At 41.6% G+C, this 23,404-nt stretch overlaps 2 protein-coding genes across 6 annotated transcripts in view; one reads left to right on the top strand and one right to left on the bottom strand.

Annotated features, from left to right (window-relative positions):
- The window catches only part of ARG2 (arginase 2), a 34,439-nt gene extending 23,760 nt beyond the window's left edge, over window positions 1-10,679 (top strand). The window contains exons 3-8 of one of the 2 annotated variants that reach the window (XM_054715970.1): window positions 630-807; window positions 4,634-4,793; window positions 5,655-5,749; window positions 5,928-6,032; window positions 7,502-7,635; window positions 10,194-10,679. In XM_054715970.1, coding sequence (XP_054571945.1) covers window positions 630-807; window positions 4,634-4,793; window positions 5,655-5,749; window positions 5,928-6,032; window positions 7,502-7,635; window positions 10,194-10,399 — 878 coding nt within the window. In that variant the 3' untranslated portion in view covers window positions 10,400-10,679. Of the gene's footprint in view, window positions 1-629; window positions 808-4,633; window positions 4,794-5,654; window positions 5,750-5,927; window positions 6,033-7,498; window positions 7,636-10,193 lie in introns of both variants that reach the window. The other variant, XM_008138925.3, reaches the window with a different exon arrangement.
- Window positions 1-23,404, bottom strand: part of VTI1B (vesicle transport through interaction with t-SNAREs 1B) — a 33,187-nt gene that overhangs the window by 8,698 nt on the left and 1,085 nt on the right. Inside the window, exons 2-7 of one of the 4 annotated variants that reach the window (XR_008556078.1) lie at window positions 20,672-20,730; window positions 18,378-18,569; window positions 14,728-14,901; window positions 13,137-13,198; window positions 10,668-10,963; window positions 4,553-5,842 (exon numbers count right to left, since the gene is read on the bottom strand). Coding sequence is in view for 1 of the 4 variants with exons in the window: in XM_008138927.3 (XP_008137149.1) it covers window positions 10,867-10,963; window positions 13,137-13,198; window positions 14,728-14,901; window positions 18,378-18,569; window positions 20,672-20,730 (584 nt within the window). In the remaining 3 variants the exon portion in view is untranslated. Of the gene's footprint in view, window positions 1-4,552; window positions 5,843-10,633; window positions 10,964-13,136; window positions 13,199-14,235; window positions 14,392-14,727; window positions 14,902-18,377; window positions 18,570-20,671; window positions 20,731-23,404 lie in introns of those variants that run through there. The other 3 variants (XR_008556077.1, XM_008138927.3, XR_003616527.2) reach the window with 3 other exon arrangements.

Here is a 23,404-nt window from a genome sequence, read left to right as displayed (position 1 = left end):
CGCGGAAGGTTTGCTTCTGCTCCAGCTCCATGTCCGCTGTCTTGTTGGCTCTTCAGAGAGGACTGTCTCGTTCTTAAAGTGGTGCAATCAAGAGGGATTCTTTGGGCCCTAGCTGGTTTGGCTCAGTGGATAGAGCATCGGCCTGCCGACTGAAAGGTCCCAGGTTCGATCCATAGTCAGGAATACAAACTTTGGGGGCAGATAGCCTGGATTTGTTCCTGATTCTGGCATTTAGCAGCTGTGTGACCTTGAGACCTAGTTTATAACATGAAAATTTCTGTATGTGTAGTTTTGTCCTAAATTAACTTTAAATCCTGTTGGTATTTTACTCCCATGCTATGACTCTGGAATAGAGGTTTAATTGCTCCAAATTTTGTGATTGTTAATGTCAGTTAACATTTCCGGGCTTCACTTTCCAAAACCTCTTCCTCATCTGCAAAATGGTGTTCCTGATAGGATCTACCCCACAGGATTGCTAGGAGGTCATCCTGACAGTCATGTTACATTTTGAATTTTACTGAGACAAAATGAGGTTGTGTACTTGGTCACAAGTTATTATTTGTGGCCCAGGCCAGTAAGAGTTGGAATACCATTTCCAATTAATCTTATCATCCTCCACTTGTTTCTAGGCTGCCACCTAAAGGACTTTGGTGATTTGAGTTTCACTCCAGTCCCCAAAGATGATCTGTACAACAACCTGATAGCAAATCCTCGCTCGGTGGGCCTCGCCAACCAGGAACTGGCTGAGGTAGTTAGTGGAGCAGTAGCAGGTGGCTACAGCTGTGTCACAGTGGGAGGAGACCACAGGTAAGTTGGGAGCCAGTGGTGGTGGTGGGCTACATTGCATGGTGCTTTGGGCTAATCAATGACCTTGTCTCAGTTTCCTGAGTGAACTATCCTTCATTATTTTTAGGGTATGATGGGAAAAAAAATTAATAAGCAGAAACTCATATGAAATAGAGAGGCCAGAAGCAAAAGCTGTCATGCCCTGTCAATTGATCTTGAAGCACAGCAGCAGGAACTCTTTGTAACAGCCCTTCCAACTTCTTTCCCCCTGTATAAAATAATTCCCTCTCCTGTTTTAGTAAATTTGCATGTGGCCCGCCACGGTTACATGTTCGGGGTTACAATTCTGTTGTTTCTGAAGAAACCCATTTTCCTGGGGGAAAATCTGGCTGACTTTTAAAGTCAACAATGCATAACAGCATTTTTTAAAATAAGCATTTATTTATTTATTTTTACTTAATTTATTTGTTAATCCTCACCCAAGGATATTTTTTTCCATCTATTTTTAGAGAGAGTGAAGAGAGGAGGAGAGACAAAGAGGAACATCAATGTGAGAGAGACACATTGATTGGTTGCCTCCCACACATGCCCTGACCAGGCCACATGCCATGACCAGGGCTGGGGATCAAGTGCACAACCAAGGTACATGCCCTTGACCGGGAATCAAATCCGAGACCCTTCAGTCCTCAGGCTGACGCTCTATCCACTAAGCACAACCAGCTAGGGCCATAATAGCATTTTGATGTAGAAGATTATGAGCTGCTGGAGGCACATGTAGTTTTTTTTGTATAGTAGGAGGACAAGTTCAAAGTAAACTAAGCAAAGCTTTTAGACACAGTCCAGTGTTTCATGCTTACCTCTTAGAAAGCTTTCTTAAGAAACTGTCTTACGACTTTCATTTGGCTATTGGGAGGATTGGAAGGATAGGCTGGACTTTTTGAGTCTTTTTTTTTTTTAAGCATTTCTGCTCATAGGTTTGTTCCAAATTCCCCACTTGTCATATGAATGCATTCTCTGTCTCCACAGTAACTGACCCTAGGTGATTGACACAATAGATTCTTCCTCTCTTAGTGAATCAGCATGTACTGTATTGAGCACTGTTCTGATGTGTTCTCAAGGGATTGTGGGAAACTTGTGACCGATTGGGCCTAGATAAAATAAATATGCATGGAATGAAAGAAATTAAATTCTACAGAATTTCAGAGATCAGTCTGGACTAGAGTAGTCAGATTTCACAGGGGAGCTAAGAAATGACAGTTTTTGTTAGAAAGAAAAAAAATGGCATTTAAGTATTAGGAATATTAAGCACTTCATATATATTCTCAGTTAATCATCATAATAATGACATGAGTGGAGCAAATATAGTTTTATCTGACTTACTGCTGGGAATACTGAGGGTCAGAGGTTAGATAACTTATCCAAGGTCTAGAGCCAGGAAGTAGAGCTGGGATTAAATCCAAAAGGCAATTCACTTTTCTTTTGAATTCCAATTTAGCAACTTTCCTTAAGATGCTTAGAGAGCTTTTCAGATCACTTAAAAGAAGTTAAATCTTTGTTACAACTGGAAAGCAGGTAGATTCTTCAGTATGAGTAAAATTTTAGGTAGAATAAGAAAGTAGTCCTAGGTTCTCTAATGAGATGTAATTAAATCAACCAGAGTGTAGGTCTCCTGCCTCTTAGCTTAGTGCTCTCAAAGTTCATTTATATTGTCTGTCTTCTCATTTTCTCAATGTTTGGAGACTGCTTATCAGTATGATTATCATAGTCCTTGGCTTTTCTTTTGTCTGTAGCTATCTATATTGCAGCCCTGTCACTGCTCCCAATTTCCTATTCAGTGCTAAAACCTAGGCTATCTGGAAGATTCTAGACAGGAAGGGATGAGTGTAAAACCTGAATAGCTATTGAACATTTTAAAGAGGAATTTTTTGTTGTTCCCAAGGATATTTTCCCACTGACTTTTAGGGAGGGAGGGAGGAAGGAAGAGGGGACATCAATGTGAGAGAGACACATTGATTGGTTGCCTCCTGCATGCATCCTGATAGGGGGCAGAGGGGAGGGGAATCGAACCTGCAACCCAGGTATGTGCCCTTGACTGGAAATGGAACCTGAGACCCTTTGGTGCACAAGGCCGATGCTCTGACCCTCTAAAAACTGAGCAATACCGGCCAGGGTGAGGAACAGGAATTTTTAGGGTCACTGCTCCTTTTATATACAACATACAGTATGGACTTAATCATCAAACCAACTCTGACGTAAACAGACTGAGATTAGTATCCCTGCCTTTTAGAAAAGGAAACTGAAGTCTAGAGAAATTAGATGACTTATCTTAGATCATACACCTCTTCCTGGGGGCGGGGGCGCGTGAGGAACAACACAGCATTCTGACTTAATCCACTGCTTTTAGCCCTGGACCATGCTATTTCTCAAAAAGGCCCTATGTGGGGCATGCAGGTGAACATGCTTTCGCATGCTATCCTGACCAAGAAGGATGACTACAATTAGTTCCTAAGATGCTTAAGCTGCATTTCCCATCTATGTCAAATTCTTTGGTTACAGAAGATGGGAAGCTTTCCAACCACTATTTCATCTGCTATATTTCTACAGCTGAGACAGGCTAATGTAAGGAGATAACAAGGATAAGGAAAGGCAAAAACAGAAACAATGATATTTGAATGTCATACTAATGTATATAACATGCAAATAAACTTGTATTTTATTCAGTGATCTAAAAGAGGTTTTTAATTGGGTTGCTCTGTTAAAGACTTAACTTTGATTTTTCATTTTAGAAAGTATCACTTATTTTTAAAAGCTATAAGGCTGACTTTTACCCTTAAAAAGTTAATGTAACTAATTCTTTGAAAGTGATAATTAGATCTCCCTGGTTTCCCTTAAAGAGGTATTTATGAGTTGTTACATATAGACCACATCCTTTAACTGGATTTCCTTCTTGAACAAATATTTAAGGTTCCTCTCTGGATCAAATTTTAAGGATTTGGGGGCAGTCTGTCACACCGCACGGGATAACCAGTGGTTAGCTTTGAACGTTTAGAGCCTTCCATTTCTCCCTAACTCACTTAACCTCAGCCCCGTAGATTGTGTCTCATCCAAATCCTGCCTTAGTCTGGGGCCCCGACTTTGCCCCGAGGACAAAGGATGAGCTGCATTGGCTGGGGATATTTGTTATTGGTGATGTTTGCCAAGCAGAGGGCCTTGAAGATTATTGGAGACTGGTGACCCTTGAACAACTCAGGGGTTAAGGGCACTAACCCCCCTGCACAGTTGAAAATCCAAATACAACGTTTGACTCACCAAAAACTTAAGTTGTCCCTTGGTATCTGCAAAGGATTGGCTCCAAGGCCCTCCTGCCAATACCAAAATCAGTGGATACTCAAGTCCTTTATCTAAAATGGTATAGATCAATGCATATAGTTGACTCTCTGCACCCAAACTTCCAATTGTGGATTGAAAATAGTTACGGTTTGTTTCAATGGTTAGAGCATCGGCCCGTGAACTGAAGGGTCTTGGGTTTGATTCTGGTCAAGGGCACATACCTCGGTTGCAGACTTGATCCCTGGCTCTGGTTGGGGCACATGTGGGAGGCAACCAATCTCTCTCTCCTCTCTCTCTCTCTCTCTCTCTTTCTCTTTCTCTCTCTCTCTCTCTCTCTCCCTCCCTTCCTCCCTCCCTCCCTCCCTCCAACTCTCTCTGGAAAATCAATGGAAAAAAGACACTGAGGTGAGGTTTAACAAAACAAACAACAATAAAAAATAGTTACAGGTATTTATTGAAAGAAATCCATGTAGTTCAAACCTGTTGTTCAAGGGTCATCTATATTTGTTCTTTACAGCTTGGCAATTGGTACCATTAGTGGCCACGCCCGGCACTGCCCAGACCTTTGTGTGATCTGGGTTGATGCCCATGCTGACATCAATACACCCCTCACCACTTCATCTGGATGTCTCCATGGACAGCCCGTTTCCTTTCTCCTCCGAGAACTACAGGACAAGGTCAGTAGGCCAAGATGAAAAGAAAGTCGAATGGCTTGCAGGGGCTTGAGGGTACAGTTCAGTAAGATTTCTGTGAAGGATGGGTTGCCAATGGTAGAAATGCTTACAACGCCTTCATTTGTTCATCAAACATTATGGGCCAGGCAGTCTGTTACATGCTAGGAATATAAACATGACTAGGGATATAAAGATGGTCCCTGCTCTTGGGGGTTCATAATCATCTAAGAAAGGAAGGTGGTCCTGGGTAACTCTAGTGATCGATACACCCACAGCTTGAGGACTTCTTGGTTACAGGCTCCCAGGCCTCACTTTCAGACGCATTTGTCTAGAATCCAAGTAAAACCATGATTACCTCTAGGTAATATTTTTCTAGGCTGTTCAAAAGACACTGGAGTCTAGGCATAGACTAGAATCTATTTATCCCTCCCCTCAGTGAGGGGCCAAGTTAAACCAGGAATAACAAAGGTTATTCATTAGGCAGAATTCATGTTTTGGCTGTCGGCAACTTGAGATGACAACTGGGTTATGTTCCAAGAACCAATCTGTAAATAATTCAGTAATATGAAAAGGGCTAATCAGCAGTATTCCTGCTATTTAGGTAAGTTAATGAGAAACCAAGACCACCTTAGGAGAAGAAATTTTTATTCTGCTTGAGAATGCTATACTGTGTTCTTCAGTTGCCTTTCTAAATCATTTCTACTTGTATCAATTTTCTTCCCAGATCAAGTGTGTCTTGTGTTGCTTAAGCATATCTTGTAGATGGATGACAAAGCAAACTGCATATAATGGGAAGCACGTGGTGATTATCTTGGCGAGACCAAAAATCCTTGATGAATCCTGTTCATTCCTCTCTCTACATAGGTGCCACAGCTCCCAGGATTTTCCTGGATCAAACCTTGTATCTCTTCCCCAAGTATTGTGTATATTGGTCTAAGAGATGTGGACCCTCCTGAACAGTAAGTTGAGATATAGGGTTAAACTTTGGGCCCATCCTGGCCACTTCCGTTCCATTTGATAGGTTGTTCCTTGCCTTAACTTGTTGTAGACCACTGTAGAGAAAAACCCCATCTAAATGTGCATTTAATTTAACTTGCTATTTAAACTAACGATTCCTTCCTTTATATCTCATTACAGTTTTATTTTAAAGAATTATGATATCCAGTATTTTTCCATGAGAGACATAGATAGACTTGGTATCCAGAAGGTCATGGAACAGACATTCGATCTACTGATTGGCAAGTAAGTAACTACAACAGATGTCTACACTAGGTTCCCAGGGTAATATAGCAGCTCCCAGGGGGCAGCATACTTTAGCTTTTCTCTTGATAATAGCTTTTCTTTCAAATAAAAGCAAAACATGTACATATAAAAATTTCAAATAATTTAGAAAGGGAGAATATGAAACATAGGTAATATTCTTCCTCTGGGGTTGCGAGGGGGTTTCCTTGAAATCATTGCCCAGATTCTCTCTCTCTCATGAATTTCTCTTTAGCTCCATTTTTAATGCTTATCTTTTGAGATGAGGAGCATTCATTGTTCTGATTGTACCATTCTTCCTAGCCTCACTATTTCTTCATCTGAAAGGAGTTTATTTTTGTTTTGAATCCTCATCTGAGGATATGCTCTTTCAAATTTATTTGAGAGAGAGGAAGGGGGGAGGGCAAGGAACAGAGAGAAAGAAAGAGAGAAAGAGAGAGAGAGAGAGAGAGATGTGAGAGAGAAACATGGATCAGTTGCCTCCTGTACATACCCCAACCGGCGATCAAACCCAAAACCTGGGTATGTACTCTGACCGGGAATCAAACCTGTGACCTTTCAATGTACAGGATGATGCTCCAACCGAGCCACACTAGCCATGGCCAACTGAAAAAAGTTTTATATTAAGCAAAACTTGGTAGTGGATAAAGATGGCAGGTGAATGCTAATCAAATGCTAGTAAGAGCATTTTCTCAGTGCTGAGTCTTTTTAACTGCCATCTGCTAAGAAATTTAGTTGTTTAGCATATAGGTGTCATATGTTAGTTTCAGTCATTGAACACCTGGGATAAATTAAAGTTAGAATCGGGAGATGATAAGATTGCAGATCTAGCCTTGGCCGTTGTGGCTCAGTTGGTTGAGCATTGTCCCATGTGCCAAGAGGTCACCAATTCGACTCCCAGTCAGGACACATGCCCAAGATGTAGGCTTGATCCCCAGTAGGAGGAGTGCAGGAGGCAGCTGATTGATGTTTCTCTCTCTCTCTCCCTTCCCCTCTCCTTCCTCTCTATAAAATTAATAAAAACATTTTAAAAAAAGATTTCAAATCTAAAGTCAGAGTTAAGTTCAGCTGCTGTTACACTCTGAGAGAATAAAAGCAAATGTAATACAAATGAAATTAGAATCTATCAGAGCCCACGGTCATATGAAAGTGAAGAATTCCCTCTACTGACAATTGTTAATGTAAGAGGCTTTAATTTAATTCTCAGGGTAAGTCAGAAATATAAATTGGAATTAGTCTGAGGCACACAGAACATGGCAAAATTATGGAATGGGGTATAAAAATTAATAGGCAAATACTCAGTAACTTCTAAAATAGAAAACCTGGAAATCTGATGCATTAACAAAGTACCAGGACTAACAGCAACAAAATCAAGAAGTTACATCTGCAGGGAGCATGAATGTTCAGGCACAACCAAATGACTATTCTCTTATCCTTCTCCTTTCAAGAAGACAAAGGCCAATCCATCTGAGCTTTGATATTGATGCATTTGACCCTACACTGGCTCCAGCTACAGGAACTCCTGTTGTAGGGGGACTGACCTATCGAGAAGGCATGTATATTACTGAGGAAATACACAACACAGGTAAGTAGTGATTAACCTGTTCACTACATAGGTAAATATGGTGAAGCCTCTTGTCTGCCAGAGGAATCTTTTCTCCTTTTCATGTCATTGTAGACATTGTTTTTGCCTAACCTGGTTATTGCTAAAAGTCATGTGGTCAGGCTACTATGGGATAGTCATTTAGAGGCATGTTTGCATCTGGCTCATACCAAAATATGGTAAGGAAATACTGAATAAAAAGTTGTCTTCTTATTTTTTCCACTGCTTTTCAGAGAGAGTAGAAGGGAGGGAGGGAGAGAAAGAGAAAGATTGATGTGAGAGACACACATCGATTAGTTGCCTCCTATGCGCACCCCAAAGGGGGGTTGAGGGGATCAAACCTGCAACCCAGGTACGTGCCCTTGACCGGGAATTGAACCCGAGACCCTTTGGTGAGCAGGCTGAGGCCCTAACCACTGAGCAACACCAGTCAGGGTAGCTGTTTCCATTTGTCTGAAAGCTTCTTAGTTTTAAGGCTACTTTAAATGACCTTTAATTGCAAAATTTAAACAACTCCCGCATGATACTTCAATATCATCTCATGAAATTAGGGTCTAAATAGCATAAAGACCCCAGACTGAAAGGTCTAGCCAGGGCAATAGGAATCCCTTGACCAGTTGGGATAGATGTGGGAATTGAGAAATGGTCTCCCTGGCTCTGGAGCCAACTAGACTCTTAGGCACTACAGAAAGGAAAATAATGCTTATCTATCGGATCTGACAGAGGCAAGGTAGTCTCATTCTCAGGCTCACAATCTTAGACGTTAATCGTCCTTGGGTTGGTGACAAGTGAACCTGTGAGTTCAATCCTCCATTTTGGTTCCCAGTGACACCACTAGAGCCAGGGCTTAGTAACAGCTAGTACTTAGAAGGGGCGGTGGTCATACCTTGACCCTCTCTCTCCTGTTGCAATGTTTGCAATGTTACTCTATTCTAAATGACTGTCTATCATGACACTGTCAATTAGACACATAAAATAGTTTGCTTAAATAATTTACAGGGTGGCAATAATATAGAAACATGGGTAATATATGTTTTTTTAAGAGCTCAAACCCTTTTGATTACTTCTGGGCTCTGCTGAAGGCCCAGCTTTAGTCATTGGAATTCGGACACACAAATTATCAGAGATGCAGATGCATGTGCAGGAATTGGTGGAAGTGGTACAGTAATGTGCTGCTCACCAAAGTTTTGCACAGTGCACTGAACTACACATTGCTAACACTGAACAGATGTAATGGCAATGAGCATATCATCTATAATAATAAAAGCGTAATATGCTAATTAGACTGAACAGTCAAACAACCTTCTAGAGTCCTTCCTGACGACCTTCCTGACGAAACCGGGGCTGTGAGAGCTGAGCCCCTTGCACGAATTTCATGCACTGGGCCTCTAGTGTACTATAATGTAATACCAATAAACCATTAGCAATATTCACTCATGTTTCCAGGCTTTATGGCCACTCTTAATATTCTCAGATACTTGTATTCTCAAATACTAGTTTGTTCAGATAACTCTTGAAAAGGTAGATTAACTTCACTCAGAATACCCAACTAAAAAGTTAACTACCCCAGAGAAGTGGGGGTGAGGGAGTGGTGGTGGTGGTGGGGAATAAATGTAGAATCTGCCCTCAGAGCTCAGACCTGTAGGAGTGAGAGTAAGATCTACAGTAGTAACTATACTTCAGGGCACGTGGTGCCTTAAGTATGTGGATACAGCATCAGAGTCAAAAGTGGGAATAGAGATCTGGCTACATGTAGGCAGGCATCTGGAAAGTTCCTTAATATTGGAAATGGCACATATTTTCCCAACAAGTAGGTTGGGAACTCCTTGACCCACAAACCCCCAGCTATGCCTTGTATGTCAGTTGAGGAGGGATGATTGATTTTATTACCTTAAAGGTTTCTTTCAATTCTACTCTAATATAGTAGTTTGGTGCTTTGTTTTTTTGGTGTGTTTTTTTTTGTCAATCCTCACTAGAGGATATTTTTTCCCCATTGATTTTAGAGAGAATGGGAAGGCAGAAGGGGGAGAGAGAAACCTCGATGTGAGTCACATCAATTGGTTGCCTTCCCCACCAGTGAGGGTAGGGAACCTGCAACCCAGGTACATGCCCTTGATCAGAATTGAACCTGTGACACTTTGGTTCACAGACTGATGCTCTAACCACCAAGCACGCTGGTTAAGGCTGGTGTTGTGTGTGTGTGTTTTTGAATGTTTTTTTTTTTTTTATTTGAGAAAGGGAGAGAACCATCAGCTGCCTCCTGCACGCCCCCTACTTGGGATTAAGCCTGCAACTTGGGCATGTGCCCTGATGGGGAACTGAACTGGTGAACTCTTGGTGCATAGGACAATGCCCAACCAACACTGGCCAGGGCGATAGAGCAGTATTTTAATAAGGTATAAGGGGCTTCCTGACAGTGGCTGTTATAGTAGAAAATGGTTGTTTTTTTACCTTGGTTTATTCTGTCCAGGTGGTACGACCCTTACTGAAAGCAGCAGCTAGGGGATTTTCTGAGGTTTTGTCACACTTTGTTCTTTCAGGGTTGCTGTCGGCACTGGATCTTGTTGAAGTTAATCCTCAGTTGGCTGCTTCAGATGAAGAAGCCAAGGCTACAGCTGGCCTGGCAGTGGATGTGATTGCGTCAAGTTTTGGTCAGACAAGGGAAGGGGGGCACAATGTCTATGACCAACTTCCTACTCCCAGTTCACCACATGAATCAGAAAATGAAGAACGCGTGAGAATTTAGGAAATACTGTATGCTGACACATTCGTCACAATGGGCATTCCAGAGTTGTGAGGTGTTTGAGGGGGCATACTACAAGGTCATCTGGGTCAATACTGCCTTAATGAGAACATTTGCGTATTCTCACAATAGTAAAATTTCCTTTCCCTCTCCATTTTGGTGACCAATGATACTAATTGTAAATGTATTCGTGGGTTTTTTTGCAATTCATGGGGTATTAATATGTTGGAGTACATGTAAATTTAAAGAAGTCATAAACAGCATTTATTACCTTGGTATATCACATTGGTCTTGTGGCTGTTTCTTCACATTAACTGGTTTTCCATCTTCCCTCCCTCTTCCCACAGTCTGGCTACACAGTGCATCCTTGAACCGTTAGCTCACAGCAGCAATACACTTATTCCACATCTGTAACACTATTCATTCTCAGGGTCAAAGTTCTGGTCCACAAACGCTTCCGTGCAGGAAGTTTAGTGCTTGCGAAAGAATTTGTAATAAACCAGGCCTCCCAGGATGGCTATCTCCAGTAAGATGACAATGGAAAGTAGCAGCTTGTTGGTTGTCACTCTACAAACAGAAATAAGTGAGCAGTCAGAAGTCTTGATAACCTTATTTCTTTCCATTCTTTTTAAAAAAATCTATTTTTTATTTTAGAGAGGAAGGGATAGGGAGAGAGAAATAGAAACATCAATGATGAGAGAGAACCATTTATCAGCTGCCTCCTGCACACCCCACACTGGGGATCTGAGCTCACAACCCAGGCATGTGCTCTGACCGGGAATCGAACCATGACCTCCTGGTTCATAGGTCAATGCTCAACCACTGAGCCATGCCAACTGGACTCTTTCCATTCTTAATACATTAAGGTTTGATGTGGGACCAAGGCTAGACACTGTGAAGTAGACTGAATTTTTGTTTGATCTCATAGCCACTTAGCAATAAGTATATACAGGCATAACACAAAAATATTGCGGGTTTGGTTCCAGACCACTGCAATAAAGCAAATACAGTAACAAAGTGAGTCACATGAATTTTTTTGTTTCACGATGCATATGTTATGTTTACACTAGACTATAGTCTATTAAGTGTGCAATAACATTATGTCTAAAAAAAACAACACATGCATACCTTAATTTAAAAATGAGCTTATTGGAAAAATGGCACTGATAAATTGCTTGACACAAACCTTCAATTTGTAAAAAAAAAAAAAAAATGCTGTATCTGCAAAGCGCAATAATTCAAAGTATGCCAGTATAAGGTTCTTTAGCTGGTTAAGAGACAACTCGAAAGCTTCTTTAGCTATCACAGAGAAAAAACACTATCTACCTCCCAGTAATGTTGAAAACTGGGACTATATCAAAGGTAAAAATGCTTTTTTATTCTAAAATGTCTTCAAATAGTAGTTACTTCCTCACTTTCTTTTTTTAAAACCTCACCTGAGGACATGTTTTTATTGACTTGAGAGAGAGAGAGAGGAAGGGGGAGAGAGAAACATCAATGTGAGAGGTTGCCTCCCATAATGCAACCCAACCAGGGATCAAACCATGCAAACTTTTGGTGTACAGGATGATGCTCCAACCAACCGATCCACCCAACCAGGGCTACTTCTTCACTTGAGAACTAGCTTTTCTAGGAGGGTCTAGTTAGGAAAATAGTATTAAATATAATATGAAAAAATATACCTATTCTGAAATCAGGCTGAATCATATTTCAAAGTTAACACAGTATCATCTAATCATATGGAGCCATATCAGTTACAAACTACAGTTGTGAGCATATGTTAGAGGAGTATTTGTGGCAGACTCGCCAGGGCTGACGTGCAGCGCAGGAACAGGTGCCAAGTAACCAGAAGCTGGGTAGTACCTCTCTTACCTTCTCTTTTTCCCATGGGTATCTCTACAAAGGCAATATAGGAGCTTCAAAGAAAAATCCACTGTCTTTTGTTAATACAAAGAATCCAATCTCTGGTTCTCATGTTCACTCTAAACTGAAGGTTTCCCCCTATTCCATAAGGAATTTACAACTGTTTAGGAAAATCTCACTCTTCTGATAATTACATGACTCAGTTGTGATTTTGATCCATGCACACTACCACTTACCCCCAATTCATTTTGTTGTTAGCGCTTACATCAAGGGTTTTTTTTAAAACAACTTTTTGCTAACAAGACAGAATTCCCAGGTAAGGGATTGACTCCGATGAAGAGCAAGCAGAGCCAAAAGTAAGTATTAAGCAGTAGCAGTGAAAATAGTTTTCTAATCAAGTTTTTACAAATATGAAGCTGTATTACTCCCATGTGCTGTTTTCTTTAAGGAATGTAAGTTGGGAATAAAAGTACTTTCAGTGGCCTAACCGGTATGGCTCAGTGGCTGAGTGTCAACCTATGAACAAGAAGGTCACAGTTTGATTCCTGGTCAGGGCACATGCCTGGGTTGCCAGCTAGAGGGCGTGCAGGAGGCAGTGGATCAATGACTCTCATCATTTATGTTTCTCTCTCTCTTCCTCTTTTAAAATTTACATATATATATAGATATGGACAAATTTTACAATGTTCCAAATCAGAGCAGCATACACTTTTAACAAAAGATTTTGTCTTGGGATATTTAACTACACGAGACAATATTATTTATTTCTTCAGCTTTGTTAGAACCTTTGCAAGTCACAGTTTAAAGCTTTTACACTCTTGGTTGACAGGCATGAGAGTTAAGAGAAATTAATTTTGTGACTATTTTTAAAACTTACTTTCTGGACATTGACCGGAGAATCTTTCGACTTTTGCTCAAGTTTTCATTTGTGTTTACCAGCTGAGAAGAGAAAATAGCGATTATTTTCCCCTTCTTTCAAAAGTATACATTCTAGAATTTGAACATTCCTAAACTGACAGTGGGCATTGAGGATATGTTGAAATCAAACCAATTTAAAAGATGGCCTCTGAGTATAATTAGAAGAAACTGGAGAGGACAAGATACTTTAGTACTTGTCAAGTAGGTTTAGGAATTATATCCCAAGGCTGTGTGAGGGACTTCTGGGACAGAGCTCATGCTTGGCTACTCAAAACAGAAAGGCTTCAAGTGTACACCTTGCCAGTAACTGAAGCAATTTAAGATTTGAATTTCACCAGTCTAACTCCAGGAGAGCCTCTTGAGTTACAGTCTGTTTTCATAGGCTGGTAGATTACCACTCCTGGAATATGGTTATTTTTTTCTTTATCCCTTTAAGAGATACTTACATTGAACTGTGAAAGGAATTAATCCTTTTAAGCCTTTTATATATTTTTTAAACCTTTCCCTTTTGCTTGCCTGGTACTAATCTATATAGCTGGAGGATATTTCAACAGATGCCACTTGCCATCTGTCTCCAATCTCCAGTGGCCTTGGTAAGTTGATCTCAGACCATTCCTTGGCTTTTGAATTCAGCCAATTCACCTGGTATGTACAAAAGTAAAAAATCAAGTCTGTAAGTAAGCTACCTTTTCTAGAGTTTACCTTAAATTTTGTACTTTATTGTGAATTTTCACAGAAGGAAGGGCATCAGTCTGACTCATTTTAAGAATGGAAAATTAGAGCTATTAAGATATATGAGAAAATTATCTCAAACCCCCACACTGAACCATATTTTCCCATTTAAATCTTGCCCACAGTATCTGTTTTTTAGTTTAGATTTGCCTCGTGCTATTAAGAGCACAGCATTCCATTGGCAAGTTGTACTATTTCCAAAATTTCCATGCAGATGTATGGAAAGGAATGTTAGTTTTCAGAGCCTTTTAGAGTGATAGATTAGAGGCCCCAATACAGCCAACACTGGCCTATTTCCATTTGCTTCCCACAATGATCCAGCTTACCTTAGGTAACAGTACAGAGTTACAGTCCAGGATTGAACCTCTACAAATTGTCAGTGGTACTATTTTATGACATGTGGAAAATAGCCTTGGTTCTAAATAACAGGAAAGCTAGGATCTTGTCAGATGATACTTTCATAAGAATAGCAGAATATCCCACTAGATGTAAGAGAAACCAAAACCTCAGAGTGGTAATACAGGAATAAAAGGATAGAGTGGCTGCAATCTTGTTTATTTGAACAGAAATGCAGAAATCAAGTTTCTTCAGTCTTTCTTTTTTCCCCCTCCAATGATCTCTAAATCTCAGAGTTAAAATTACTTCCAAGGGAGATCTCTCAGCCATGCAAACTAAAAACAGAAAAGTATAAGGCCCTAAAAGGCCATTTACTCTGAATTCAGAATTGCTGAAGCTTTGGGCAGGAGCAAGCCATCAGGGTTTAATGGGCCCACCTACTTTACCCACTCTTGCCCCTTTCCTCATTCGCCCATACTTACTCTATTTTTGGTACGTTCCAACTGGTCACGTTGCTCCCCCAGCTCTTCTATAATTTCTGAGCCAATCTGATCAGTTTCTGTGGCAATCCGATGAGAACGCTCAATACTCTGGGTGGCCCGGTTCAGGCTATCAGTGCCTTGCAAAAGCAATACCCTCTGAGACTGTAGCTGATTCTGACAGGATTATGAAAGAGAAATGTTAGACTTCTTCCACTATAAAGTAATTGCCAGCACAATCCTTATGACCACTCACTCTTATGTAAGAAGGGATATAGTATGCAATAAGTTTCATTATTTTTATTTTTAATTTTTATTTTTTATCAAGGTTAGGACTAGGGTTAGTGTTAGGGTTAGGGTTAAAGTTAGGTTTAGGTTTAGGGTTAGGGTTAGGGTTCAGGCTCAGGTTCAATTTAATTATTTTTTAAAATAAGTTTTTATTGATTTTAGAGAGAGAAGAAGGGAGAGTTAGAAACACTGATGAGAGAAAAACAGCAATTGGCTGCCTCCTGCATGCCCCCTACGGGAGATAGAGCTGAAACCTGGGCATGTGCCCCAACTAGGAATCGAACCAGTGACCTCTTGTTGTACAGGAGGACACTCAACCAACTGAGCCACACTGGCCAGGACTAATTTTCATTACTATTATTTTTTAAATATATTTTTATTGTTTGGCTGCCTCCATGCTACCTAATGGGGATTGAGCCCAAAACCCGGGCAGGTGTCCTGACTAGGAATCAAAGAGTGACTTCCTGGTTTCTAGGTCGACACTCAACCCTTGAGCCACGCTGGCTAGGCTAATTTTCTTTATTTTAAGACATACAAGGATAGTAATGAACTCTAAGATCCTATTCAAGGTCAGACTAAAGCAGGACTTGGAATCCAATCAGGATCACAATACCTCTCACTGCACTGCTTGTTATACCTAAGTGAGGCAAGGTAAGGAGGATTAAAAACATCAGAGCATTTTCCCTTGTTTGTAATGAATTTGAACTGGTTCATGTGCTTCCTGAACTAGCAACTTCTGAGAAGCAGTGGCCCAGATTTGGGGTGTAGGAGCTACTTGAAAGTGCAGATAGCTTATAACTGATGGGCAGCAACCAAGCCAACTAAACTCTACAGCCCTAGAACATATTAATTCACTGAAGATTCCTACCTGATTGGTACTGAGGATTAAGGGACCAAGCATAAGCTAATCCTTTTCAGTACATATAGAAATCAATGAGAAGTCTGGGTGGGACACTGCCACATTCTGGAAGAAAAAACTTAAGTGGCCACACTCTTGGTAAGCCCCCAAAGAATTTCACTTCAAGCCAAACAGAAAACAAAAACTGAAAAAACTTAAGTGGCCACACTGGTGATTTGCTCTCAGGGAAGAAGGTATTTAGGGCCAAGTAAGGTGGCCTAGCTGCCCTAATTTCCCAAGTGCCCTAATTTTCTAAATCCCCATCAAAGTTTTACTCCACCTATAATCCTAAGCACAGAAGACATGAGGAAACAAGTAGCCTTTGTCAGGCCAGAATTAACCACTGACAGAAATAGGTATAGCTCTAGTTTGTAGTTATGGCCAGGTAGCTCAGTTAGTTAGAGTGCCGTCTCAATACTCCAAGGTTTTGGGTTTAATCCTGGTCAGGGCACATGCAGGGTCAACCAATGAATGCATAAATAAGTGAAACAATTTATAGATCTCTCTCTCTCTCTCTCTCAAAATTATAAATACAAATATTAAATTATTAAAAATATTAAAGTAATTAAAAATACTTTTAAGTAATAAAAATATTTTTTAAAGCATACATGTATACACACACACACACACACACACACACACACACATTAAGGGGCCAGTTCACAGGGCCTATTACTGAGCACTAGATCCCACCATTAAGAAGCCAAAAATGGGCCCTGGTTGGTGTGGCTCATTTGGTTGGAGCATCGTCCTGTAAACCAAAAGGTCATGGGTTCGATTCCCGGTCAGGACACATACCTAGCTTGCAGACTCAATCCACAGGAGGCAATCAGTTAATGTTTCTCTCTCACATTGATGTCTTTCTTCCCACCCTCCCTCTCTCTAATATATAAACATTAAAAAAAAAAAAGTCAAAAACAGGTTCCCAGGTCAGAAGTAACAAGAAGTCCTTATACATGGTATATGGACCAGGGGATGAGGAAACTACTGAATGAGGTTAAACTAAACCCCAGGTACTTTAGCTTAAAAGAAGCAGGAATAAGGCTTTTTAAAAATAAAAGATGGGGTTTTCAACTGATTAGGTTGAGAAAGAACAGGAAAAGATGGTAAGATCACATAAATCAATCTCAGATTTGGAACAATAATTCTACTGAAAGTGGTATATATCTAAATTGTGTTTATAATTTCTGAAACTGATCATTTTAAAGCAAATTTATTCTCTGGACTTATCTCCCCCTTTTTTGTGTTGGGTGTGTGTGTGTGTGTGTGTGTGTGTGTGTGTGTGTAATAAATGACCAAAGTCACTTTCACCTCTCATCTCTCTTTAACAAGCTCCACCTGCCTTTTTCCAGTCCCTCCCTTCACAAGTGAACTTTGAAAATTTTACACCATTCTCAAATACTCTAGTTTTGACATCAGCAATGTCAGGCTAGTAGCATCTGAATGTCTCTTCAACTATAATAAGGATGCATTATGAAATGGGACTTTTTTTGTTTGTTTGTTTGTTTTAATATATTTTATTGTTTTTTTACAGAGAGGAAGGGAGAGGGATAGAGAGTCAGAAACATCGATGAGAGAGAAACATCGATCAGCTGCCTCCCGCACGCCCTCCACTGGGGACGTGCCCGAAACCAAGGTACATGCCCTTGACCGGAATCGAACCCGGGACCCTTCAGTCCACAGGCCAATGCTCTATCCACTGAGCCAAACCGGTTAGGGTGAAATGGGACTTGTTTAAAATGGTATTATCAGCTTTTCTACATATGTGCAATCTGCACGTCCATTTCTCTCCTATGCTACTTGCAAGGCCATTTCAACTTTGCACTATGGAATACAACCCAAAAAGCAACACATTGTTTAAGCTTTGTGAAGTTTTATTCCTTTAACTCTCTAGCTTCTCTAGATAGTTTCAGAACATAGATTTTTCTATCCAGTCAGTCTAACTTAATAAATCAGAATACTGAGGCAAGAGGCAATCTGGCTCACTTTCTATTGCAACAGAGCAAGGCATTAGTCCCTTCTTAAGAAGCATCCTGCCTTCTCTACTGTATCTGGGCTACTGAGTCATCATATAAATGTAAAAGAAAGCTTGTGTTAATTTTGTAACAATACTCTGATAAATTAAAAATCTAACTGAATTTTTTGGGCATATGTGAGAAAGAAACTAGATCAATGGGTCAGAATACAGAGTTCAGATATAATAAGATTAGGTAACGCGTACCACCGCTACATACCAAGCACTGTTTTACATATAAAGGATACAAAGAAAGTAAATAAGCATATGGTTTGGAAAGATCTGCATTACATACAGTAGGGTAAATACCCAAGAAAAGGAGAACTGGATGCAGGAAAGAGGACGGTGGGGGAACGAGTGTAGTGCAGTATACACTGTAACATGAACTGTACTCCACAATATGGTTAATTCTTGTATACAGGCCCAAAGGGGGAAAAAACAACTGAAGCTTACCATATGCTCATTCTCTGCAGTGTATGTGCCATATTTCATGTCTCCTCGGCCCCCAGGTGTGGCTGTCAAAGGCGTGCTTCTCACTTCCCGGTGGAGTTTGGCAAGGTCCTTCCGGTAGTTTCGAAGCTTGGACATCATAGGGTTACGAAAAGACAGGGGTGCATAACGTAGTTCCTCTTCCATCTCTGCCAGCTAGGAAGGCAGAATATAGTGAGTGGACGGCCTGGTTCTTTTCTTTTTCATCTTGACATATGCCTAGTTTGGACTAATCCAACTCCAGACAACCCAAAATAAGTACTCAATGCTATGCTCCACGGGGGCAGGGAACACATGTGACACACTCACTCCACTGCTCTGATGTCTGCCCAGTGCCTATCAAACACAGAACAGGTATTCAAAAAGTATGTGATGAATGAGTGAAAAAATGAACAAGTACCTTATAGCTTATTAAACGTTTTTATATGCATTCATTTAATCCTCATAGCAAATCAACAAGGCAGGAAATATTATTTCTATTTCATATATAAGACTTGAAAAAAACTGCCCTGGCCAATTTGCTCAGTGGCTACAGCGTCAGCCTGCAGACTGAAGGGTCAAGAGTTCGATTCCCAGTCAAGGGCACGTACTTCGGTTGCAGATTCAATCCCCTGCCCTGTTTGGAGCACATGCTGGAGGCAACCAATCAATGTGTCTCTCTCAGGTTGTTTTTCTCTCTTTCTCCCCCTCTACCCTCCCTTCCACGCTCTCTAAAAACCAATGGAAAAAACATCCTGGGGTGAGGATTAAAAAAAACAAAAACCTGGAAAAACCTCAAGATTACATAAAAAGAGAAGTCAGGATTCAAACTCGTCAAATTCTTTTTTCAGTATACTGAGTTCTTAGCCTGTTTTGGTTCAGGTGCTATCATGAAGCACTTTGAGGTGTACTGTACAAAAGTGCTAAGGATCTGGCGTCAAGGTTCTTCCCTTCTTCCTCCTCTGTCTGAAAATCGATGGTCTCCATGTTAGAGATTTCCATCTGTTTGGGATAAGTAAAATATAAAGCCTGAACATGTACACAAGAGGACATAAATTATTTTCATCTGCCTAGGATGGGGTTACTTTTGCTAAGTTCAAAGAAAGAAAGCACCAAATAAATCGGTGTAAGCTAAAAGATTTTTTAAAATGCTACCAAGATGTTAACCAAAAAAGAAGACTGGCTCTGTAACAGGTACCATGGATATGCCCATCTATACTCAGGTATTAAGAAAAGTTTCTAGCTCAGCCGGCATGGCTCAGTGGTTGAACGTTGACCTATGAACAGGGAGGTTATGGTTCGATTCCCGGTCAGGGCATATGCCCGGGTTGTGGGCTCAATCCCCACTGTGGGGTGTGCAGGAGGCAGAGGTCAATGATTCTCATCATTGATATTTCTGTCTCTCTTTCCCTCCCCCTTCCTCTCTGAAATCAGTAAAGATATGTTTGGAAAAAGAAGTTTCTAGTATTCCCATTATGAAGGAGATAGGCTCCACAGTCTGATCCTTCTTAAAGTAGATGTGCACCAGAGAAAAGGATGCAGATAAACTTAACTTCTCAGAACTTCACTGAAATAGGGAAGTTGTTCTTCAAGCAATAAGGAAGTTCTCTGGTTTAAAAAGAATTTTTCTTCTCAGTCTATGCTGGGGTAGCAAAAACTAGGGGCAACTATTTCTGCCGAGTACTACTAGGGACCCGGATGTTAGCCCCAATCTCCTGAAGGGTCTGCTAAAGCTACAGCATAATGGAGACAGAGGATTCTTCTGATAGGTAAGAGCAAAGCTTTATTATTATTATTTTTAAAGCCTCAGGTTAAGAGAGAAGCAGTTGTTACACTGCTCAGCAACCTGGTCCAACTTCTGACAGCTTTGGGTTCTGATTGGGAACTCATTTTGTCCTTGTATGTCTTTACCCAAGATGCCAAATCCAGTCACAATGCTCTTTTAAAACGGAAGGGAAAGTGACTTAGAACCACCTGTGAGCTACATTTTGTGACAGTATGTTTAACAAAGAAAATGAATGATCTTGGTGGACATCTTTTTTCTTTTTTTTTTAATGTATTATCAAAGCCTCACTTTGGGACAGTCTAGCTTTACCCATTTGTGTTTGTTAACCCCTACCCCCAACACCCATCCCCATCAACTGGTCTCATTTAGTCAAAAATAATCAAAATCAGGATCAATAAGCAGGAACAATTAATCTGTGATCAGGTCATAAGCATCAGTTTTGGAAAAGATGAACACCAGATAAAAGAAACAAGGACCTGTTCTCTGTTCTCACCGTTTCATTTGCTTCCTGTTGCTTTTCATCAAAATCTCTGATCAATTTCTTCTTCTCTTCTGGAAAAGATAACACCAGTCTCAAATGCTCAGTCCTGCTTCCATACATTTGTAGATCCCATTCCCTCTGAGTAGAATAAACTCCCCATTCCTTCCTTGTTGGGGGTAATAGCTCTTAATCACTTCTAAAAGGCATTTAGAAAAGTACGGGAACTTGTTATGACAATGACTAGGGGAAGGGGAGAGGGAGAGTATTAGTACTGGCATTTAGTTAGTGCCTAGGGAACAAGAATATCCATGCTTGGGACAGTCCTGCATAGCAATGGCCTGGCCCCAAAGGCCAATAGTGTCCGTGTTAAGAAGCACTATACTAGTAGGTCTAAGTTAATCACTGTTACCCAATCCTAACCAAAAGACCAGACACACTATCATCAATGAGAATGCTTAACAATACTTCTTCTGAAATCCGGATCCCCACCTTCACGCACACCATAAAGCACTTCTCTATTTAACCCTCATCCACTGCTTCTCTACAAAACAAATTAAAAGCCCACCTATTCTGCTCACTGGGGAAGCAGCACATTGTAGCACTTGTTTCTCTGCCATACCCACTGGTGGTGGTATGGAACTGACTCAGTGAGAAAGTCACCCCTTTTGATTCTCTTTCAATCCTTCGTATCACGTCTTTTTGGTGCTAGTATGTCTTTAGAGGCTTCAGCTTCAAAGCAATTGACATCGAATTAAGACAGCATTGTTTTGCCTTCCCTGTATTTTTCTGACCATTTAGATAGGTTCTACAGATTTCCCATTTAAAGTAGTGATATAAATTTTTATTTTAAGTAACTTCATGTATTAAAAAATGTATTTTACATGAAATAAGTTGATATAAAGAAAGCAATTAAGTAATAGTGAAAATGGTACTTGGACATGGCAGAAAGGATGAAGGGAGTCCTGGCATGCTGTCACCTGGTAAACACAACAGGAGAACCGCAATAAAATGAGGTATGCCTGTGTTGCCCTTAACAGGGTCTCTTCAGCCTATCCTATCTATATATATAAAAGCCTAAGCAACCATCACAACTGAACAGACAACCAAACAGGCTGCGTGGGGCGACCAGGCCGGCAGGGGGTTAGTGAGGGGAGACCAAATGACCAGAGCAGCAGGCTGCGTGGGGTGACCTGGCCTGCAGGGAGGGCAGTTGGGAGTGACCAGGCCAGTGGGGCGGGGCGGGGGGGGGGCTGGGGGGACAGTTAGGGGCGATCAGGCAGGCAGGCAGGTGAGCAGTTAGGAGCCAGTGGTCCCAGATTGTGAGAGGGATGTCCAACTGCTGGTTTGGGCCCGATCCCCAGGATCGGGCCCAAACCAGCAATCGAACATCCCCCGAGGGCCCCGGATTGGAGAGGGTGCAGGCTGGGCTGAGGGGACCTTCCCCCACCCCCCCGTGCACGAATTTCATGCACCAGGCCTCCAGTCCTATCTAATAAAAGGCTAATATGCAAATTGACCCAAGGGTAGAACCGAGCTATGACGCTATGACACACACTGACCACCAGGGGGCAGATGCTCAACACAGAAGTTGCCCCCTGGTGGTCAGTGTGCTCCCACAAGGGGAGCAGCTCAGCCAGAAGCTGGGCTCACAGCTGGCCAGCCCAGCGGCAGTGGTGGGAGCCCAGCGGCAGTGGTGGGAGCCCAGCGGCAGTGGTGGGAGCCCCACCTTCGAGGCAAAGCTAAGGATGTCCGACTACCCACTGGGGGTCCCAGACTGTGAGAGGGCTCAGGGCTAAGCAGGAATCTCGTGCACCAGGCCTCTAGTATTTATATATTATCATCAACCCACTAAAACGGGGATTGTAAATCTTTTCATTCCAATTTGCAGTATTAACAGCATCTGGAGCAGAACCGGGCACCCAATAGCCTCTCCCAATAAATACAAGTTAAACAAATATATGAATTTCACTCTCACCATTCAATTCATATGACTCTGGGTAACTCACATAGCTAACACAAACTCTGACCCCTGAACTTATCCACCAGACCAAGAACTGTGCTTCCTACAGATTTTACAGAACTCTAGCTCCTCCAGGCAAAGCTTGCAGCAACCTGAATTTTGAAATAATGGGGCAGGAAACAGTCTAGCAGAAAGTTCCTAAAGAGGACCATATGCCTAAATGCCACAATCCTGATTTTAAAGACCAACCCCCCAAAACTGATATTTACCAACCCCCAAAACTATTATTCCTTTGGGTGTTCTTAACCCTTTTGGTGCTACGAACCCCTTGCCAGTCTGTTGAAAACTATGGGCCTCTTTTGATAATCATTTAAATATATAAAACAAAATACAGAGGGCAATCCATTTTACTGAAGTACAAAACCGAATCTTTGAAGTCTCCTATCCTTGCCGCAGTGAAAGTGAGATGAGAAAAATTTGGAGGATGAAGAATCCCAAGGAAACGACACTGAGGCCCACCACTGAGCACCCTACTTGGCAGCGGGGAGGTCCTGGGCCCCGCCAGCTCTAGAGGGGGGCGTTGGAACACCAGGAGAGCAGCGAGGAGGGCTCGGGTCTGGGAAGAGAGTGGGGGCTTCTCCTCCTAGAGCACGCGGCACAGGGCTCGGCCTGCCCTACCTCACCTGTGCCCCGAGCCCCCGGCCCGCCCCGCCTCACCTGTCCCCTCAGTCTCCGGCCCGCCCCGCCTCACCTGTCCCCCCAGTCTCCGGCCCGCCCCGCCTCAC

The sequence above is a fragment of the Eptesicus fuscus genome, chromosome 5 (assembly GCF_027574615.1).
Source record: "Eptesicus fuscus isolate TK198812 chromosome 5, DD_ASM_mEF_20220401, whole genome shotgun sequence".
NCBI classification, from domain to species: domain Eukaryota; kingdom Metazoa; phylum Chordata; class Mammalia; order Chiroptera; family Vespertilionidae; genus Eptesicus; species Eptesicus fuscus.
The sequence above is the reverse complement of the archived record's forward strand: the minus strand, read 5'-3'. Positions and strand labels throughout refer to the sequence as shown.